The sequence below is a fragment of the Misgurnus anguillicaudatus genome, chromosome 7 (assembly GCF_027580225.2).
Source record: "Misgurnus anguillicaudatus chromosome 7, ASM2758022v2, whole genome shotgun sequence".
Lineage (NCBI taxonomy): Eukaryota > Metazoa > Chordata > Actinopteri > Cypriniformes > Cobitidae > Misgurnus > Misgurnus anguillicaudatus.
Window position 1 is genome coordinate 26,432,272 of NC_073343.2, and position 23,990 is coordinate 26,456,261.

A 23,990-nucleotide genomic window follows, 5' to 3' on the forward strand; every position below is an offset into this window, starting at 1 on the left:
TGGCAGTGCCGTGGTTGGATAGTGCAGATTAAGGGGCAGTATTATCCTCTTCTGACATCACCAGGGGAGCCAAATGTCAATGACCTGTTTTTTCACATGCCTGTGAAAAAATGCCTGTGCCTTATTCACATTTTCTAGGTTGATTATAACACTTAAACAAGGGAAAAGGGAAATTTTCATGGTATGTCCTCTTTAAGGGGTAATGCCCTGTGATAGCTGGGGTACATATTTTGACCATTTTATTTGTAACAGTGTGAGAATCGAACCCACAACCTTGGTGTTGCTAGTGACAGGCTCTACAAGATTTTATTAAACATGACATAAACATTTAAGCTATAGCAAACAGGTCAATCAAACAAAAAATACAAAAAAAGTTAATAATAAACTTACTAAACTTATTAATAATACACTATAAAAATTAACTTAAAAAGCCAAGTTGCCTGCTTCCTTTACTTATCAGCAAGGCTTCAAATCTACTTGGCTCACTTGATCATTTCAGACCACTGAGGTTGTTAACACCCAGATACACACCCAGTATTGTTATAAAACACCAAGGATTTAGTAAAACAATGTTAACAGCTTAAATCCTCTACAGCAGTGGTTTTCAAACTGGGGGCCGCGAGATGGTGCCCGGGGGGCCCCAGTTTTATGACATTTTATAAAATACATTAATTTATCATGAATTCTGTGTAATTAAACCTAAAAAATTAAGGCTACTAACCAAAAGCACTACATTTTTGTATAATTTAATGTTTTAGAACAGTTTTTTGTCACAAATTTTCTTTGGGGGGCCGCAAAGGAATGCACCGTACACAAGGAGGGCGGCACACTGAAAAAGTTTGGGGACCACTGCTCCACAGTATAAAATACAAAATGCACTTTTGATAACATCCACAGTCACACTGTAAAATAAATGCAGCATGAAATTAAAACACCTTGGTTTTGTCAATAAAATTTTAAATTTTAAGTTAAAGTAACATAAAAATATATGTTGATTTAACAAATATGCGGCATTTTTTTAAAGTGCATATTTTTTACATTATCCTAATACACACAGAGCAACACAGTTCTAAGAACATAACGTAAAAATCAATTATTTATAAATTAAATACATATTTAAACACATTCTTGCATGCGCACACGGCAGTAATCGTCTTCATTAACCTGCCGGAAGGCTGCAGTTCAAAGCGACTGCATCAGGACCTTAACAAACCTCGGCTCCAAGCTTGACCTATTAGAGTTGTTATGCTATCAGCGTTAGGTGCGAAATGAGGAAATTAATGTCTGTTTAATCAGCGTCCTCCGGCGACTCAAGCCGATTCAGAGTCAGGGTCTATTGTGCTGCCTGTCGTTCAGAAGATAACACGGCCGTTTGCGATTCGCAACGCGGTCGCCTCAATAAAAGTCGAAAGCGATACCCATTAAGTGATAGCATCTGATGTGCTCTTTTCAAAAGGCCAACTGACATGCCCGATATTACAGGCAAATGTTCTGCCATCACACGCGCTGTAGTGAAGATACAGGCACAGATTGTGCGAGGTAAGCGCTGACTGAAGATCTCAAAGCACACTATTTAAATGGTTTTTATAAATCCAGATTAAATAAATGCTGTCTGTTCGCTGATGCCTACATTTTTTCGAGACCATTAACCGTTCACCTGGCTGCCATTTTGGTGATGCCCACTAGCACATTTGGAGTTATTTTTGTGAATGTCCTTGCTCTTTCAAGCTTTATAATGATAGAAAACTGACTTTAAACCCCCAAGCAATCCACGCGGCTCAAAGGCGTTAATAAAAGTCTTCTGCGGGTAATCGACGTGTTTTTGTAAGAAAACATCCATATTTTAAACTTTATAAACTGTAATAACTAGCTTTCGTTAACGACGCCATCTTGGACTCGATTGGACAAGATTCATGCAATTGTTTTAGTGTAGTGAGATAAAATATGGATATTTTTCTTACAAAATCGCATTGATTACCAGCAAAAGACCTTTTTTAACACCGCGGAGCCGTGTGGACTTCTTTTGTAAAGGATGGATGCACTTTTTTGGGCTTCAAAATCTGAAGTTGTTCCCTGACTTGTTCTCTCTCATTATGAGCTTGGCAAAGACAAACATTTACTAAAATAAGTTTGTCTGAAAGATGATGGACATGCATATCTCGAATTGCTTAAGGGTGAATAAATCATGGGGTAATTTTGTTATTTCTGGATTATCGCTTTAATTGGGTAATATTATAACGAGGGGGGAAGGTAACGCGGGATTGCAAGTAACAAAGCAATTTTCTCAGAGCCCTGATTACATTTGCATTCCAAACTATGACAACATTTTGGCATGCAACCCTTGACAGAGCTGACAAATATAGCATTATTTTATCCGTTTTGCGCGTATAGGTCCAGAAAGTCATTTTCAACCATGATAAGTAAATCATTATTTCTTATACCGCGTTGTGTTTTTTCGTTTCATGTGTTATAGTACTGATTAATCTACAGGTTATTTAGTGCTCTAACACATCCTGAAGTTTGACTTATCTGAGTTTTTCAAAATAAAAGTATATCGGTTTAAATATCAGAAGTTCTGTCGGGACGAAAGTAACACTAGTTACTTTTGTACCGCTGCTAATACTGTTGCATTATGTTGAAAATTGCAATATTCTAATTTCATTTAATTTAATTTTCAGTGTTCAAACTTAAAAAAAAAAATTATTCTCAACAATTGAAGTTTTTACTGTCGGGTTGCTTTTGAACATTTGATGCAACGAAAATTTTAAATGAAAATGTAATTTCATTATTTTTTACAAAGATAAAATGCGACATGTTTGCAGTGGGCTCTTTGCACGTAACTACTTCCTTACCGGAAATGCGGCTCTGTCTTTTCCGGTCTAAACATGGTGCTGTTCTACACTAGGGCTAAATCCCAAACCTCCTACTTCCATAATATATAGTATGCAAAAAGCGCTACTTTGCGTACTACATAGTATGGAAGTAGGCGGTTTGGGATTCAGCCTAGATGTTTGCAAGAGTTGCAGAAACTTTCGATAACGGACGTACATCGCCTTTGCAAGTCCTCCTCCAAATCACCTACCAGCAAATTAGAGAAGGGCTTTAAAATGTATGCCGCTTCATACATCCACGGATATGAAGGTAACTTAAGCCTAACTTGTATCTCTCAGACTTTATGGCTTACGTTAGCTTGCTAGGCTAATAAACAATCCCGGTCTGACAGAATATGCGTGTTGTAATGTAGTACTGCTTTCTAGTAGTATTAGGCGGAAAATGTCTATCGTTGTGTCCTGTACTTGTACGTGCCTAACTTCGCATTGTGTTAATATGTGATTGGCATTAGTGTCAAACAAAGACAGAGCCACAAGTGAAGTCGCTGTACAGGCTTTCTGTTTCAGATCCATGAAGAAGCACGAAAAACCTCATTGTGTAAATGTAGGGTTGCACTTGTAATTTGTGTCAGAGTTCCGAGTTCAGCAGTTCCAAAAGGTTCGAGTTCAAATTGTGTGTTGTGCTTAACATGGTCATGTTACATTTTGACCTTCTTTATCGCTTTGTATGTGCTCACTGCTCAACTTCCAAAAACTGCTCAAGCTGTTAAAGCCTCTGTTCTGCCCTACAACGGCAAAATACCTTAACTCGCTATAGACCATTTCAATATTCATCAGCCACCGCTTTCTGAGTTCAACATCGCTAGGAAATCCGTGGTAGCTTAAAACGCCGTTGAATTTAAACGATGACGTGCATGTGGGAACACAACAATGTTCATGATATTTTTTCTGTTGCCTCTGGAAAAAAACTATCTTTTTTAAGACTCATTTTCCGCTGTTTAAGCCGCCATATTTCGCCAAACCGGAAAAGGGTGAGCCGTATTTACCCGTTGCGGATATGACGTCAAGCTGATATGTGCAAGGAGCGAGTTACATATAAACAAGGTCATAGTCATGTATACACTAAAAACAAGTGTAACACAAACATCTATCTTGTTATGTTACTTTTGACTCACCTGTGTGTTACTTTCATCCCAGCTGACAGGGTCAAAAATAACAATTCGCTAGTTATGTTATACTGACGTCGTTTTACATTTGATCAAAATTCCACCTGGTATTGTTAGACCACACCTGTGAGTTATTGACCACAGCAAAAATATATCTCTGTCTAAAACATTAGCTTTTAAAATGAAGTTTTCCGAAAAATGGTACTTTGCACATGCTCTCCCCTACTGTGCATAGTATACTTTTGGTTATAAAAGTATAAACATGGTATAAGATTGTGTAAGCAGTCATGGGTTCAGTCCACAGGGAACACACATACTGACGCAACATGTATACTTTATAATCCACAGTAAATGGATTTGGATTAAAGCATCTGCCAAATGTATAAACACAAATTATGGAAATTGCTTTTTCGTATACACTTTATATTTCAGTTTGTACATGCACCTCAAAGACCAAGGCTTTGTCTAAATTTATCCCCATACTCTCATTCATTATTCCCTACATTACTTCACTAATGGTAAATTCGGACAGTGAGCGTGTCCAAAGCATAATCTTCTGGCAAGACCCGGAAATTAATTTGGCACTCACATGCTGGGTAGTGGCTAGCTGTGAGTGTACACTCATTCTGGTGGTGCATCATGGGATTGAATGACCAACCATAACCAAAACAAAGATCATGCCAAAAAGACGATTTTGCACTTTTATTTCATGACTTCCTTCCTACAGCTGCTATGTTGAGCACTGTAATTTCCCTCATTCATTTTTCAATGAGTGGCCTGTTTTTCTTATACGGTCTGTTGATGCATATGTTGGCTATTGTATGGGACTAAAAAGCATCAAGCACTTGACAACGACTTCCTGTTTATGCTTCAGGCCAAGCTAAAATAGATCTTACAGAAAGAGGCTTACTGCATTTACTGTAAAAACCTAAAAGGATTATCCAGTTTTCAGCTTGTCTATTTCTGAATCTTTGTTTTCTGTTCCTTTTTCCTTATTCCTTCTTTTTCCTCAATCTCTTTCTGTCTCTTCACATTATTTGACCTGAGCTTATCGTTCTACTGAGATTCGGGCTCTGAATATCTCAGCTTGTGTGCTGTTGTACGTCAGGTGTTGCAGATAGGACAGTGTGGCTGAAAACTCACAGCATCTGTCAGAGAGTGAGAAAAGCGCGAGATCATGAATTTCTCATTTTTTAACTTTAAAATAGAAGCTTGCAGGGTAAGAACGGTACAACACATCCAGAAACAGCAGAAAAAGGGGTTTTGAGAAACTAAATAAATCAGAGCCATATTGGGTGCATTGTTTGAGCCAAGTTAGAGGAGATTTATTTAGCAATAGCATAGACAACGGATAAAAAGCATACTTTCACTTTTCACTCTCATGCAATATTCATACTGTATGCAATTTTTTTTTACAGTACACAAACATGAAATCCCAGAATTGGAATATACTGCCTAAAAAATGAACTTAATTTCTAGAGCTTTAATTTACTTCATGGACACTCCACATTTTTTAAATATGCTCATTTTCTTTGGGTCTGGCGGTACCACTTTTAGCATAGCTTAGCATAATTCATTGAATCTGATAAGACCTTTGGCATCATGCTAAAAAATAACCGAAAAGTTTCTATATATTCCTTTTAAAACTTGACTTTCCTGTAGTTACATTGTGTACTAAGACAGACGGAAAATTAAAAATTGCAATGTTCTAGGCCGATATGGATAGTTGCTATACTCTCATTCTGCCGTAACAATCAAGGACTTTGCTGCCGTAACATGGCTGCAGGAGGCGCAATGATATTACGCAGTGCCCAAAAATAGTCCTCTGCTATTGAAAGTTACCAAAGGGACTATTTTTAAAGTTTAGAAACTCTGAAAATATTTGTTGAAAAATATTAGATACACTTAAAAGTTAACAGTTTAGATTTGATTAAGTTTATAAAGAGTTCTATATTTTTAAGTGGATTATTTTGGTGGGGCACTGCCCCAATTGGCAATACAGACAAACCGCACCTGGTAAAGTCTAATACTGTTTTGTACATAAAAACATCATAGCCTTAACAAGTAAAAAGTCATGTCAAAGATTGAAGTCAATGTGAAATCAATGATTGAAATCAAACTTTGATGCTCCTACAGATAGTGGTCACATTTGTTTTTTAATACAAACAAAAACTATGATTTTTTTATTATCAGATGAAACAGTTTAAGTATGCTTGCCTGTAGACTTGTGTTCCTGTCTGTGTGTCCGCAAGTTTTGGCTTTTAGGGTTATATAAACAAAGGAAATGTCTGTGCTTCACCCATGGGAAGCAAAAAACTAGGCCAGCGTTTTCCTTACACTGCAATATAAATTGGTTTGCTAATTTAACAAACATATTTTCCAACCTTACATAAATTACCTCACTCCAAAACAAACACCCTGACGTACAACACATCTTAAACATATGCTGAAGAAGACACCACACCGAACTTCAATTAGACTTCTGACGCTATGCCTAGCGGTGCACAAGTGTGCAGTATACTTTTACTTTCTTTAAAAGTAAATTGTATGTATCCCTTTCTTTGCTCTGCTTCAGAGCTAAAGAGCTATACATCTTTAAAGTGTTAAGCAAAAATGATATCAACCTTCTATCTGTACCTGACGCAAACGATACGACAAGTATTACTCCATAATATTATTTTCTAGGGAGGTTAGAAAAGCCTAGAGAGGTTTTTTTTCTCTGTGTCCCGCCTTGTTATATGAACACATAATGAGAGAATAGCGTTCCAGTGTTTGCTGTGGCCGTGATCCAGGGATGAGGAGCGGTCCAACAAAAACATCCCTACACTGAGATAAGCAATAGCAGAAAGAATACAAGTCCCTGACTTATAGCTGATGCTGTAAGAGTCAGTGTTTTTTAACAAAATTGATGCTTGAGCTACTAAGGCCACAGTCCTTATTTACTCAACCTCTTTTTTAAACTTGTTTACCTTAAAAAATTTGCTAAAAGCACTAAAAGTGGTTCACTGGATCCTAATCATCAGGGAACCACTTTAAGTGCTATATAGCACCTGTTTAGATCCATATGGTACTATAAAGCCATAAGTGGTGCTTGGATTAAATTTAGCTTTTTTAATGGCAAAAGCAACCACAACAATTCAAACGATTCATATTCACTGGGTGTTTGATAAGACAAACTTATATAAGTGTCAGCAGTAAAATTATAAGCACGCTTATCAACCTAAAGGTTACACATGCCTGACGCCATGTCACAAGCCTGTGTTATCACATGAAGCCAGTTTAAGCCAGTGGACAGAGCAAACCTTCATCCTATTTTAGTTTATGAGATTGAGTGATTTAATCCGAGACCAACTTCACATCAAGGGTGATGTACGAAAGCCTGGCCCGAATTCATCACCGAGAGATGGCGAATCTTATTAACCCCAGGTTAATAAGATGCAGGTAAAAGCCTGATTGTTCTCTTGTGTATATGAATGATGGGTGCTCAATTTAACTATTTCACAGATAATCGGGCTCATTGGAGACTAAATGAGGTTCAGAGTGATGCATCCACTGTGCAAAAAAACATCTGACTACATCTGTTACTTCACTATGCGTAATATACATTGCAGGAACAACAAGGAGGATACGGAAATCAAACTTACCCTGTAGATGGAGTCATAATGCAGCCTCCGCGATCTACAGTCATCCTACAGCCGCACCCGCGCTCTGGAGTATCGTGGTTCATTCCGAAGTTGTGGCCCAACTCATGGGCCAAAGTCACAGCAGCTCCCAGAGGATTGTCGGAGTGATCCTGGGAAATCACAAGATCAGTTTACATCCTAAACAACTTGATGCTCTGTTATTATTCTAGTTTAATGAAGTTTTGTGTGACCCTTAGTTAAAAGAGGGGGGTTTCAACTGTATTTCATGCATTTTGACTTATTAACACCGTTTAAGAGTTGGTTTCCTCATGCTAAACAAGAAAGCAGTTGGACATGTTACAGAGTATTTCTGTGCCGAATGCAGTTCGCCATGGTTCGACGTTTCATGGGTAATCTTTACGTAACACTTCTCTTTATGGGCACTTCCCGCCAAAAACCACGCCCACACGTCAATCAGCGGGAGAGCGAGAAACCAAGGACGCTAAGTTAGAGGCATCACTTCACGCGACAGCTTTGTTTTATATCAAAACTCAACAATGGTATACGAAAGAAGTGTGTTTTTGGATGTAAGAAGAAGTAAGCCAGCATTATGGAAACAATGGATATAGATTATTATCCGGGGTAGCAGTGGAGTGTTGAATGTGTTTGTTTAACGCTGGATTTCACTGAAAAGTCCCAACTGGGTCATGAGTTGCATGCGGTAAGTAAAACTTGTGTTATTTTGGAAATAGGTGCGTAAGTGCATATTATATAAACGACACGAACATGTAGTGAATTATAAGTTATCCATTCAGTGTTGTATAAAGTGTTGACTCGTGACTCGCTCCTCCCGCAGCTCGTAACTCCTCCTTCCAAATTTTTCTGTATGTTATAAAGCTAATCTGTCTTTTATGAATCTGATAAAACTAAAGACTCTTCGAAGATATGAAGGATGTAATACAACTCTTTATACTACGGGTCCGTTGAATGCTTAAATCTGATTGGCTGATGAATGTTCTGAGGTGTGCAATTATTTTCTGGGAAACGCACAGCAAACATAGTTCCAGGCAGTTCCATATCACTTTGCATAGTTAACTGTAATAACGGACTAACAAAAACAACATGACAGACGATTTTCCGAGGCATTAACAGCGCTGTTGTTTAGAGACACACAGAGGTAGCCTAGTTCACACAATCAAAAGAGCTGTTGCATAAGACACAGAAGAAATAGTTCTACTCACAATAGCAACTTAAGTACAAAAACCAGACGAATCCCATTAAATGTATCATGTGATTTCTTGAGGTGTGGTAACCGTAGTATAAGCGGAATAATTAACTCTGGGCCGTTGAATTATTGAAAAATAACGGCCCGTTGACAATTATTCCTTACATAGATACTCCAGATTAACATCAGATACGCAGGACGTGGACGCTTTACCTGTTTATCTAAACTGAAAAGAAAAGTTGAGATTGCTTAAACTTTAGCAAGTGTCTCACACTGATTTGTAGCAAAAGAAGTACAAAAAAGTAACATTTGCATTTTACAAATTGACGTTCATTTTTTCAACACTGAATCAAATAACACACATATCTACTATTCAAAATAGGACTATTTTTAACAAGTTTTTTATGTAAGATGGACGCATTTTGAGTTTTTAACGCAGATTAAGTAAATACGGTATTTAGATCAATATTGGAAAAATAAATTATTTTCGTTTTTCTGGAAAATTTATAAAATGGGTGAATATAGTGGATTTAGATATACGGTCTTTTCCGTATTATCAACATCACAATATTATAATTTTCATCTAAAATTAAAGCACATGATCTCTGACCCCACTCTTTCTGTTGTCACTCTCCCATAACACTTTTTCAAAAGCTGTTCATTATTTTTTGCTATCTTCTTGTGCTTTATTGTTTAAAAATTAAAGACGTGGGCACGGACTAACAGACAGCGGATGCGGTATTATATTTTTAGAAAGACTGTGGATGAAATCTGTTCCTCTGTATTATATTCTCTCTTTCAAACTCACTCACCCATCTTCCATTTTATTCCGTCTCTTTTAAAATCTCTTTCAACCTTGACATAAAACACATAGCACCCTCCCTCTTATTTTGCTTTATTTAGTTTTCTCCTTCCATCATGCCCTCAACTCCCCAACATCAGATGAACCATTTCAACCATGGTATGTCCTTCCTGCCTCAAAAACATCTAAACGTGAGCAGGGTATCTGTGCTTTATTTCCTCTTGAAACCCAGAAGCAAACTATTGATTCCCAACATTTTTTAACTAAGCAAACGTTGCTTCAGGTTTTAATAGTCACTTCTCAAAAGCAGCAGTATCATCTGCAACGCAAGGTCTACTGCACAGATACGATATTTTGACACATCTGTCTGATCCCTGTCTGTAGAAGGACTGGTATCGTTACACTGTTTCTATTTTAGCATCAGCTAGATACTTAAAGCCCCGGTGTGTTTGACATATCTAACCCAGACCATCTTTTTCATTTGCACTTTACATCAGAAAACCATTTCCTGACTTGATTACAGGGTAAGGAACATGACAGAGTCATATTAGCTTTCAGAAACACCACAGGAGATCTTTCCCCGCCTCATTTCACTTATACGTACAAGATCCATAATGTGCCGATGGTGACTGTATATCATCGCTTGCCCCTATCTGGGCATAACTGCAGACCAGTGGTTAATGTTCTGGGAAATCCAGGACTTAACTATTCTGCGAAACCACTGCCAAGCTGCCACATTAAAAATATGATGCTTAGTAGTGGCAACAGCTCTTTGAGCGCTCTTTATTTTTCAAGTCAGTCAAAACATTTCAACTTCAGGATTCTTATAAGCATGCAAAACGTATCCCTTATGGTTTGTCCAACTTTGTATGCTCCAATATTGGGATACTTTCAAAATGTTCGGAACTTCCTGCAAGCCTGCGTCATATACGCAAACAGTGTGTAAGCAAAGAAACAGCATGATTGCAAGCGTACAATGTGAACAAGGGGTTCATAGATTTAGGTTTTTCAGGGTTGCCAGATTTGCGCAACAAAACCAAACTAATAGGCAATTAAATTTATTTGAGTGACCCTAGCCCGAATTACTTTCATACATAAAATGATCTTACTTTAAAGTCGCAATTAAATTGAAATGAAAAACTATATATATATTTTTTATATTGTGGTTTTATTAACAAATGAGCTTCATTATTTAAAAAAAATTTGTGTGTGCTCATAATCTTTAATCAAAAATGCAAATCTCCTCCCCTCCTCAAAATGATCTCTCTTCACTTCCGGTCATAAGTATGTAAGTATATATAAGTATTCAAACAATACAATCAGATCTCGAAGGACAAATTCAAATCCAGCCCTGCCTTATTTCATATCAAAAGCCGTTTCATTCGGATATACGTCACCACGGGAAAAATAAGGCAATCGCTACTTCCGTTTCATGGCGACTTTAATATAAAACAATCTGTGTCAGTAGTAATCAGATTCTACGGGAACACCGCAGACTTGACAACAATCCAATTTGGAAATAAAAACAGCCGCTAATGAGATATCTATGTATTTATATATATCTATGGTTTGCTTCACTGTATTATACTGCTTTATAAAAGCTTATACTGCAAAACATTTAGTTAATAATTAGATTCAAGATTTTTTTGCTATACATGTCTAGGTACAATGAAATTCATATTTTGTTATTTACATATTTAGTTTTTTTTAGAACAAAAGGCCAATGAATAATAAATTACAATAAAAGTAAATAAAAATGAAAAATATCAGAGAAAATAAAGACATTTCAATTAAAAGTAAGAATAAAAAAGAAAAGGAATTATCTAGCCGTGGGTTCACACCAACCGCGTTTGAGGCATCAAAATCGCGTCTACGGCGCCTAGTTTGCCACTTAACCCATTTGCGCCTGACGCTGCCCGCCGAAACTTTACATCTACCGCCGGATACTTTTATTTCATGTTTCTAAGTGCTACAGAGGCTTAGATATTAAGTTTTTGGTAGACGTTGACAATTCTTAGTATTTTTTCTGAAAAACCCTCAGGAGATAAGGGTATTTATCATGTTTTAGGCGTTTTAGGAGTAAATGGGTTTAACAGTTTTGAGTTTACTCGCTTCATTCGCATGTGAAAGCCGTCAGTGAAATTCTAGTCATCGAGACATTCACGCGGAAATTCGTGTCATGGGAGGGGCTTCTGCGACTCTGCACGCTTCCTGTAATCACGTCACTACTAGAGCAAGCTATGGGTGGTAATGGGTCTAGTTTTGATGCATACAGCGTGCTGAGCTCTGTAGAAAAGATGTTGAAAATGCGTTATTATGCTGCGTTCACTCCAGCCGCGGTAGAGGCGTCAAGCGCGGGTGATTTCAATGTTAAGTCAATGTGAAGACGCGTTGATGCGTTAATGAGGCGTTTAGCGCAGCATGGTAGACGCGATTCTGCCTCTTTCGCGCATCTAGTTCAACAATTTGAACTTTGGCTGAAAAACGTGCCGCGTTAACCAATCATTTGATTTTTTTCCGCTAAAGTTCACATTTTTGAATGGTAAATGGTAAATGGACTGCATTTATATAGCGCTTTTAATAGACCTATGGCCATCCAAAGCGCTTTACAATTAGCCTCACATTCACCCATTCACTCACACACCGACGGCGGTGTCAGCCATGCAAGGCGCCAGCCAGCTCGTCGGGAGCAGCTGGGGTTAGGTGTCTTGCTCAAGGACATCTCTACTCTTGGTCCGGTGGAGCCGGGGATTGAACCACCAACCTTCCGGTTTGTAGACAACCTACATAAACCACTAGACCACTGCCGCCCCCAACTAGATGCGCAAAAGAGGCGGAATCGCGTCTACTGCGCCGAACTAAATGCCTCATTCCCGCGAGACCTCCAGACCCGCATCAACGCGTCTTCACATTGACTTAACATTGAAATCACTCGCGCTTGATGCCTCTACCACGGCTGGTGTGAACACAGCATAACAAAACGCATTTTCAACATCTTTCTACAGCTTAGCGCGCTGTATGCATCAAAACTAGACCCATTACCACCCATTGCTTTTGCGTGCAGTGCAATACAAGCCTTAGATTTAAATCTGCTTAGGCTATTTGTGGGTCACTCAACACGAAAGACTGTAAATGCTTTTTAAGCTGATCGGCTTCATAACATGATACAAAATGTTTTAATTCTAAGCCAGGACACACTTTCTGTTTGCCACCTGTGGAAAAAGACTCCAAAACCACAGTAGACAATTCAAAAACGGCATAAATCGCTATACTGTATAGTGTACTGTGCAAAAGGCCCCCACCACCAGACTTGTTGTTTTAGAAGTTTTAATGTCCATCCATATTTATTGTTCAATCTATTTTATTAAGATACAAACCGAAAATGCAGGAAATATGTACAAAAATTTAAAATTACAATTTTCAGGACTAAATGTAGTCTTTAGGCATCATCGGTGTTTAGAATGACCTCTCTTGGCACTAAACACATCTTGGGTGTTATTGAGCAGAATGAAGTTAAAAGATGTATTTCTTTAAAATTAGAAATTAGAATTAATTTTATTTAGGTTTAAGAGATCCTACAGTTTCCTGCTATTTGTCAAGTGGAAGGGGAGTTCACCCTAAAAACTTGACACATCAGTTTACATTTTTACACAGTTTCTAATACTATAGTGTATACACATTTCCTGTATTTTCTGAATGTATTCTATTAACTCTTTCACCGCCATTGATGAGATATCTCGTCAATTAAGAGAAAACGCTTCCCCGCCAATGACAAGATTTTCCGTCTTTCCGCAATACCGCTATTGTCCACCCTTTCGCAGCTTTTTAAACCCGGAAGTATTGCCCTATGGCAAGAGGCTGCATGTCCGTGTTTGTTTTAAAATTCGCTCTGAATGGGATCTCTGTGAAAAGTCCGTCACAAAAATGGAATTATCTCTGCTTTTTGCTCAAAATGTGGTGTTTTTGCAGAAACCTACCCATATTCAAAAGCTGATTACAAAAGAACCACTGAAGGTAGGATTAAACGTTTTTTTTTTTTGAAAGCAGAGGGTCTGTTCTTTCATTTGGTATATTGTATGTTTATAAAGAATAACACTTTCTGGAAGGCATTAAACTTTGGTGAAAATCATGAAAAACGCTGGCGCTGGCTGACAACTTTTTTAAAAAACACTGGCGGTGAAAGAGTTAAAGAGACTAAAAACAATTATATATGATCACTATAACATTGCAAAAACAACAAATCTAATTGTGGCATGGTGGCCCAAGACTTGCACAGTACTGTAGATATTTCAAATACAGTGTCTATATCACTCTTTTGCATTTTCTATCTCTCTCTGTTCTTTTTACCCTCTCTCACGTTTTGTTATACAGGTCATAGCGGATCTATTGATATGATATCATGAGGTAACTTAAGCACTTAATAGCATCGTTTATCATACAGTGCCACTATAGTTCCCTAATTCAGACTTATGGCTAATGACTTCGTCTCTGTGCAAGCCTCTTTAAGAGGGAAGGTTTGTTACAGTGGCATGGATGATAGATCTTGACTAATAAAAATGTAAATGCGTGTTATTTAGCCATAAAGAGGTAAAGCAGCAATGAATATGAATAGGCAATTGCCGCAATTGACAGGCAACATCTTGGTGGTTAGGAGAAAAAGAAATTTGTTTATGACTTCATGCATTGTCACACTCAATGTCACATCTGCAAAAAGTTAAATGTCCTATGCAAAACCATAACCTTGACACAGTTGCATTACAGATGAGTCCAAAATTACTGGACTTTTTTGTACTGTCTATGGTATGATTTTTTTGGCTGGTGTGGTCTATAAATTTGCTCAAAACCTGATGCTATCCCAACATTAAGATCTCCACACTCTAAAAATGATAAGTTGACTTAGTTATAAGTTAAATGTAAGAAACCCGACCAGAGTATACGTAACAGTATGGAAATTGCTTAAATAATTTTTTAACGCAATTGGTTTCTTCAAATTTTTTTTAATAAAGTCTAATCATTTTTATAGTGCACAATGAAAGCCAGAAAATGTGACAATTTTTTTCAATAGAGTTGGCATGGTCAAATCTGCATACCGTATATGATAAGTGACTTTAAAGGAAAACACCACCGTTTTTCAATATTTTACTATGTTCTTACCTCAACTTAGATGAATTAATACATATGAAACATTTTTAATGCATGTACTTTTAATCTTTGTACAGCGCCTCGTGAGTGTGTTAGCATTAAGCCTAGCCCCATTCATTCCTTAGGATCCAAACAGGGATGAATTTTGAAGCCCCCAAACACTTTCATGTTTTCCCTATTTAAAGACTGTTACACGAGTAGTTGGGTGATTCTCACGAAACCATTGAAACACCACGGCACTAATGATTTTAGCTATAAACTGTGTAATATAGTAACATTAAAAAGCATCAGAATTAACACAATACTGTGTTCTACCTTGCACAATGTGTGATTTCAACATAAGAATTTATAATTGTAAATTTTATCTCATTTTCTGCTGAAATTCTCATTACCGCAATGTGTCCGGCTGTGTTTGAACATGCGTTATGTTGTAATTTAATCAAATTAACACAAAAATATTAAGAAAAAAATAAATGGATGTTTTGCTAGACTACTTTAGATGACAGAAAAAATATTTACTGAATATTCATGTATAATAATAATGAAGAAAAATTAGGAAAATGATGTGTCCATGCCTGATGTTCTCATCCGCCGCAACACTTTCTGAGAACAGTTTAAGCACACATACAGAATTTTAATAAAGTTTGATTTTGAGTGACCAAGCACATGGACCAGTTACTTCAAGATGGCTACCAGGTAAGATCATTTCTTTACAGTTAATTTGAAATATTGTCTTGTCAGAATGCTTACACAACATTTTGATTATCATTACCGCAACAGATGCTTATTAAATGTTAATTTAATTAATAGAAGCATAATACTTTGATTTTAAATGCATGTGCAGAATCTCCAAATTATGTTCTTTCAGGTTTGTCATGTCATTTTGAAAATATGTCAGTGTTGATGTTTTCTGACTGTTGCGGTAATGAGATTTTTTAGGACTAATTTTTTTAATTATGTTACAAAAAGTTTTAAATGATAAGTAAAAGTTTTTAAATTAATGTTCCCTTTGTTTTTCAATGTCTGGTGGGAAAAAAAGTAAATTTAAGCAATTTTTACATTTTCATGCTTGACATTTTTAAAACCAAGTTTTCGTGAGAATCACCCAGTTACACGAGTAAGTATGGTGGCACAAAATACAACTTTTGTTTGGTGCCATAATGAATGGGGCTAGGCTAAATGCTAACACATTCAAAAAGCGCTGTACAAAGATTAAGTGCACGCATTGAAAAAAAGGTATGCATTAATTAATCTAAATTGATGTAAGAACATGGTAAAATAAAAAATAAAAACGGTGGTGTTTTCCTTTAAAATAGTGCAGATTGTTAAATATTCATTAAAAAAATGTAAAAGCATATTTCTTTACTTTACATTTTTCAAAATCCTAAAACTTTGTTGATTTCCAGCATTAAATTATTTTGAACCCCATACTGTCAATGCAGTCTCAGGTTTTTGGACCTCGCTGTATGTGTTTTCTGAACACAACAAAATACTAAAGCAAATTTTATCTGTCGAGATAATGTGCCTAGCATATCAATGGCAAAAATGAAATACCTTGCCACGCAGGACCGGACCTTAAAGAGAAAACTCCCGTCTAAACAAGAACAACAGGGTAAAAAGGCTGCAGAGTCCTCCCAGAGAGTCATGAATAAAGCAAGAAATACATAATAAAAGGTTGTGGGATTTTGCAGACTTTCTCCGATTCAATCTTTTTGGACGGCCTAACCTGCTGAGGGTTTTACTGATGACTACTGTGGAAACGGCAAATAACTATGAGTCACTAGAGAGTCAGTGTATATTGATTGGCTGAAAAATTGAAATTAAAAACAAACAAAAGCCGATTTAATGAATCGGAGCTGCGTGGGTCAAAAGCTAGCGGGTTGTGAGAAAAGCTATCTCAGTTTAAGGAAGGTTATTATGAGATGCTGAGGGTGTAAGGATTGGTTTCTCACCATGACGATGCCTCCTGACTGCTCTGCTGTACACATACTCATGATGGGAGCCATGCCTATTGTGGTGCCCTGGAAATAAACCCCACTGCAAAACAGAATGAAAATAGTCTGTTTTTTTTGCTATGTGCCATATGCATAACCCTAAGACATACAATTATATGATTATCATATAACAATGCAAAATGTATTTTTTACCCTTTCCCCAGCCACATCTCAACGAGATAAGTGTCTGCTCTGGATTAAGTTAAACAAGGATGTCTAACGTTACATCTTTTCTTAGCTAGGTCATATTTGTCATAAAGATAACGTATTTAAATGTTACCTTTAACATCTCTAACGTAAAGTTAGCCTTACATTAGAAAACGTTAACGTTAGCTTCTAACTGCGTTGTAGATCATGTCACTTAGCTTCATTAACGTTTTAACATAAATAACCGCGATAACCAAGGTTATTGTTATTTGTACAGTAATAGCGATGTTGTGCTAAATGATTCAACGACATAAGGGTAAGTCATTAATGACATTATTTTCATTTTTGGGCGAACTATTCCTATTAAGGAGCCACGCTGTTCCCTTTGGGAGCAGGGGTGAAAACACCCGCTTATCCAGTATGTACACACAGACAATGACGCCCCCGCTGCACGCTAGAATCTCCGGAAAAACAAGCCGATTTCAACCGCAAAATGTACGCTTTTAAATATACAAAAACTGGAGAGGGTTCTTCATGATCTCAACTAACAGATTCTGCAATAAAACGAAAACCACAAATTTTGAAAAAAAAAACCCTTTCTTTCTCATTTTCTCGAAAGTTGTGCTGCCGACTTGTGTCACTGGTTTCCTTGACGGGTCACATATAGTCTTTCTGTCTCATCAATTGACTCCTGTGAAATGTCTCCTATGTGACAGCTGTCATAACGCCTGTCACTGAATGTTGATTGTTTGTCCGAGTGAGTGGAGGGGGCGTGGCTTAGCCATGAGTCAATTCTGTGTATCACTTTGCAGCATCCTTATCAACCACTCTTAGCAACATAAGCATGTGCTGCTTACAGTCGGTCAGGGATTATTTTTTCCAGCGGAAGAATGACTTTAAGTGATTTTACTTTATGAAATTTATGTTAATACATAATTTTTTGCCTAAGTTTTGTATTGTGCAGTAACCCTTTTATTAAAGCAATAAGGTACTTAAGGCTAGTGCTGTATCATAAATAGTTGACCACTTCGCACAGTGACTTATTTCACTACTGCAGCAAGTTAAAAGTATAATACGTATCTATTCTGAACATAGCCTAAAGTCTTAACTTAAGCCTTAACTTAGCCTATGAGCATCTTGTTGACAGGTTTAGATTTATGTATATGTGACTGTGTGTGTGAACAGCATACCTAATAAGTTGAGCGTTATCATGTGGCCGCTGTGGCAGCAGTTTAAATTTTCTCCAGTCCAGAAACTCATGCAGAGTTGAGAAGGGGTCTTGGGTCACAGTACACTTATCAGCATCACTCCATACTTCCAGTCCCACAAGAGCTACACGAATATTAAGCACCCTATAAAACTAAAAGAATACACACGCAATATCAAATCCCAGCATCCATATCTCATATATACATCAGTCAATTTATCATCTAAAAATACCAGCAGCTTTCAGGTAGAGGTTTCATACAAAGTCTCACATTTATCTCTGTCGATCAGGGTCCTATTTTAGTCAACCAGCCATTGTAATTGATTTAAGCAAAGACTATTTTATACCTCAGACTACTTCATACCTTGTCTACGTAATTGGCGATCTCAGCTAGCCTCTGCTTGACCTTCTCCACATCTTTCCCTTGTTTCTGAAACTGGAAAAAGAACAAAAGTTCAAGTCGAGAGATGATAGATGAAGATATAATGGGACAATTATAAAAAAAACTGCAGGCTAGACGGATTTTGAACAGTGGAGGACGTCTGAGTGGCTGCCACTTTTAAGGACTTTCCAATCAGAAGTGTGTCTAACAGAGGACACCTAAGAGCACTTCGAGGCATTACAGCATGTTACAAGCACTGGACACCAACAATCCAAGTTAAAAAATGATTATGTGCAATCTGGAGACAAGAGCCAGACACTTTTGGTCCATCATGCTTTTCCTATGTGAGTGCATGGTTATGCTTGAACTGATTTTGCCAAGTGGTTGATGTCCTCAGGACAACATATTGTGTTGACCCAAGGACAACATTTTTCTAAATAAAACCTAAACCCAACCCAAACCCCAACCCTAACCATAACCAAACCCTAAAATCAGAGGGACATGATAAGTGAAAAACAATGGTCTAGAAACAGCTAATCCTAGTTGTAAGCTTAAACTTAAAACAAACTGCCCTGAGGACATCATCCACTTGGCAAAATCAGGAGAACCACATGGTTATACAGTATGTGTCGACATGTGGAGAAGAAATAAAAGCAGAATAAAGGGAATATAAAATAATATTATTTAAAGGTCACGTTCTTTCTGATCCCATTTTTTTTAAACCCTAGTTAGTGTGTAATGTTGCTATAATAGCATAAAAATACCTGTAAAATGATAAAGCTCAAAGTTCACTGCCAGGCGATATATTTTCTTTAACAGAATTCGCCTTTCAAAGCCTACAGCGAACGGCCGGTTTGGACTACAGCCGTCTACTTCCTGCTTTAATGACGTCTTTAGAACAGTTTTTTGAATAAACTCCCACAGGAATACATCAGTTGCCAGCTATGCTAACAGCAAGCTAAGCTAACAGCAAGCTAAGCTAACAGCAAGCTAAACTAACGGCAAGATAAGCTGCTATTGAATCACAACACACTAAACAAGCGACACAATCAGATCTCGCTACGTATTTCTGAAGGAGGGACTTCACAGAACAAGGAAGACATTTAGCCCGTTTTTAGGATAGTGAAAACAGCACTATACAGTTAAGTAAATTGTGTGAAAAATACTGAATTTTTTTAAACATGAAACATGTACACATGTTATATCGTGCACTGTAAACACAATCAAAGCTGCAAAAACACCGAAAGAACGTGACCTTTTAATAGATTTGGCATGATAATTAAAGTCCCAATGAAATTGAAATGAAAAACTATATATTTTTTATATTGTGGTATTATTAACAAATGACTTATCTGTGAGCTTCATTATTTTTTAAAAATTCGTGTGTGCTCATAATCTTTAATCAAAAATGCAAATCTCCTGTCCTCCTCAAAACGATCTCTCTTCATTTCCGGTCATATGGTATGGCAGGTGGGCGGGGTCCGAGAGAAGATCGCAGCGATTAGCAATTAGCAACACAACCCAACTTCAAACGATCCAATCAGATCTCGTTGGACAAATTCAAATCCAGCCCTGCCTTATTTCATTTCAGAAGCTGTTTCATTCGGATATATGTCACTACGGGGAAAATAAGGCAATTGCTACTTCCGTTTCATGGCGACTTTAAAGGCGGAGTCCACGATGTTTGAAAAACGCGTTGGAAAAGGAGACGGGCCGACTACCAAAACACACTTATAGCCAATCAAATCAAATCACATGCCGGGTTGCGTATGTGTGGGGCGGGTCTACCAACAGAAGATCCAGATTCCATTGGGGTAGGGGCGTGTTTGTTTAGGTGATTTCAAATATCAACATTGGCTTTCAAACATCATGGACTCCGCTTTTAAGCTAGCTTATTTGTAAGAAGTAAATAAAAAATATAATCACGTGTTTACGGGTCCGCATACAGTGCGCAAATTTTGTTATCAGAATAGTATGTGCGCACTGTACGTGCACCACTGGATTTTTGTAACCACGTGTACTTTCTACACGTAGATCGCGCATGCGCTTTCAAGAGAATATAGTATATAGCCCAGGAGATCCATTGCATTTTGCCACAATGCACATGCGTCAATCATCTGTTTCACATACGGGGCAAATAAAATATGCTTTGCAAGGCTGTGCGTTGGACTGTGCGCATACGTTTGCGTACACGTAAATAAACAGACAATACTCTTGGCTTTAGTCCCATGTCACTATACCACAGACACACACACACACACACACACACACACACACACACACACACACACACACACACACACACACACACGTGTATATGGTTTACTAGACAGCTGTTCTTATAACACAATAGCTTTCTTGTTGCCCAAAGTTTCCTTTTCCCACATCCAAATCAATCACCTTAAACAAAATACTTCCTGTTTCCTGTCTGATCATCTGGGAGAAATGCCCTACTTCCTGCCAGATCCCACCCATTTTTTGGTTTGGCTTCCCAAGGTGAAACAAAGAGTCAACCTCACTGCACCATAATTCAATACAGAACTCACCTAAACACAATTGGGTGATTAAAGGATATGACAGCAGGATATTTCCCTTAGTTGTTCATTCTCAATGAGTATGCAACAAAAGCACTTTTGTGTAGAGGGTTTTGTAAGTGCATGAGGCCATGTGATTTTGTGTTATTTGCTACTGTATGTACATATATTTCATTAATCGTATGCCATAACATATAATGTATACTTTTTAACATGAACTCAGGATTTTTTCAAACCTTTTGTTTTGTTTATAGGTGATGTTGGTAAAGAGGGCATGCAATGATGTCATAAAAGTTAAAGATCTGCTACCTCTCTGTTGTCTGCTACAATGATGAGTTCTACATATTTGGTGGTCTTCTGGACGTCCCTCTTATGCTGCAAAACAAGAGACAACATCGTGTGAGCAACCCTCCAACAAATCTGACCAGATGCATCAAGTACATAAATATAAAAGTAGTCACATCACCAAAGCACAAACACTCTGGTTGGGTTTCACCAACAAGGATTACATTTAAAATTGAAATATTTATTAACTCTTTCCCCGCCATTGACGAGTTAACTCGTCAATTAAGAGAAAGCGCTTCCCTGCCAATGACGAGTATTTCCGGCTTTCCGCAATACCGCTATTATCCACCAGGTGGCTACTTATGTAACTTATACAACCCGGAAGTAACGCCTCACATGAAACAGAAAGAACTCCATGTATTTTTTAACGATCGCTCTGCATTTGAAGAAACCCACACATATTTGAGAGGTGATAAGAGGAGAACTAATGAAGGTAGGATGAAATGTTTTTTTTTTTAAGGGTCTGTTCTTTCATTTGATATATTCTATGTTTATATATTTACAGAAGAACATTTTCTGGTAGGCATTAAACTTTTGTAAAAAACATGAAAAATGCTGGCGCTGGCTGGCAACTTTAAGAAAAATGCTGACAGGGAAAGAGATTAAAGGGATAGTTCGCCTAAAAATTAAAAATCTGTCATGATTAACTCACCCTTATGTTGTTCTAAACCTGTGTGAGTTTCTTTTGAACACAAAAAGATATTTTGATAAATGATGGTAACCACACAGTTGATGGTACCTATTGACTTCCATAGAAGAAAAATAAATATTATGTAAGTCAATGGGTAGCATAATTGATCAAAACCATCAATTTAGCAAAGTAAAGAAACTCATAAAGGTTTGGAACAACATGTGGGTGAGTAAATGATGACATCATTTTCATTTTTAGGTGAACTGTCCCTTTAAATATTTCTGTGTCAAACTAAAAACTTTAATTAAAAATAATCATACTGATTCTGAAACTCAGATTAGCATTAATACGGTTGCTAAATGACTTTAAATCCACATTTAAAACTTCATTATGGATCACTGTACCTTTGAACTTGCATCTGAGCAGAGGCATTTATAAATAATAAATGGGATAAAATATTAAAAGTGCCCTAACATCCATAGACTGTAAGTAATGGGTCATGGCGGCATGACAGATGTGAAGTTTGCTTTCAAGTCAGATGAAAGCTGTTTGTAATAGCAGTGACCAGTGATCATTTACTGCGCCCCTCCTCTTTCATGCACTGTCCAGTTGGCAGGGCAGGTGTTCTGAATAGGGGTAAAGGGATTGCTCCATTTTAAGTCTCTTCTTATTACGTTATCTGTAGTTTAAGATGTCTGCTGCTATATTGCAGATATAGATGCTTTCATCAGACTTCCATGTAAGGGAACCCTCGGTGTATGTAGATAAAAACGTCTCATTCTAAGGTAAAAAACACATCACGGTTCATTATGAAAGGTCTTTATACACCCCTGATATTATAGTTTTGTATATTATTTTGCATTTCGGTCAAGAGATCCTTCTAAAAATTACACACGGCACCTTTAAAAGGATATTTCACCCAAAAATGAAACTTCTGTTATTAATTACCCACTCTCATGTTGTTACAAACCTGTATAACTTTCTTTTTTCTAATGAACACGAAGGAAGATGGAAGATGTTTTGGGGAATGTTGGTAACCATTTACTTCCATAGTATTCTTTTCTCCTACTATAGGACAAAAGAATACTATGGAAGTAAATGGGGCTCATGAACTGTTTGGTTACAATCCAAACGGGTGATTCACACGAAATCCAGACCTAAAAGGTGTCCAGCATCAGATTTTTTTTAAAAGCCATTAAAGCCAACTTTTTTTTGCACATATAAGATTAAGGTCTGAACTTACTATAAACATTATTTTTAGAGGATTTAAAAAATATTTCCAATATAATTATTTAAATTTTTGAGATTATCATCATAAAAAATATCATTACCACTACATGATATAAATTTACAAACTCATGTTTCGGTAATGAGAACTAAAAGGTTGTCTAGGTACAATGACAAACAAAATTTCAACTTTTATCTGGAAAAAAAATAAGAACTGCTTACCTGGTAGCCATATTAAGTTTCACAGTCAATTATGTCCCTTCCAACATTTTTTTTTTTGAAAATGTTAGTTTCTTGAGGGCTTAAACAATGATTGAAATTTGTTGCGGAGGATGAGAAAATTGGTCTTGGACACATTTATATTCCTTATATTATTATTGTCTCTAATTACCAATGATCACCAAATACCACATGTTTCTTTACTGTAAATGTTTATAGTATAACATGCACTGAAGCTTTTAATTTTTTAGATTTTTTTATTATAAATATTTCCATGTCAAAGAACCCAAATCCAGTCATGGACACATTGCGGTAATATAAATTTTCCCCTTAAATGTTTCTAATCATGTGCAAAAAGTACATGAAGAGATGCTTGTAACTGTATGCTTCTTATTTTGATACTCTTACTTTGCATTTACTTTTTTATCAAAATGTTTCATGACACCTCATAAGTCTAATTTTGCGAGAATCACCCATACAGGTATATGCATTTTCTTAGTCTGACTAATCAGCTT

At 37.0% G+C, this 23,990-nt stretch overlaps 1 protein-coding gene across 2 annotated transcripts in view; it reads right to left on the bottom strand.

Annotated features, from left to right (window-relative positions):
* Positions 1-23,990, bottom strand: part of adam12b (ADAM metallopeptidase domain 12b) — a 144,522-nt gene that overhangs the window by 54,475 nt on the left and 66,057 nt on the right. For both annotated transcript variants that reach the window (XM_055172032.2, XM_055172031.2), the window contains exons 7-11: positions 21,363-21,428; positions 18,502-18,573; positions 18,121-18,290; positions 16,742-16,826; positions 7,642-7,790 (exon numbers count right to left, since the gene is read on the bottom strand). In XM_055172032.2, coding sequence (XP_055028007.2) covers positions 7,642-7,790; positions 16,742-16,826; positions 18,121-18,290; positions 18,502-18,573; positions 21,363-21,428 — 542 coding nt within the window. The remainder of the gene's footprint in view (positions 1-7,641; positions 7,791-16,741; positions 16,827-18,120; positions 18,291-18,501; positions 18,574-21,362; positions 21,429-23,990) is intronic.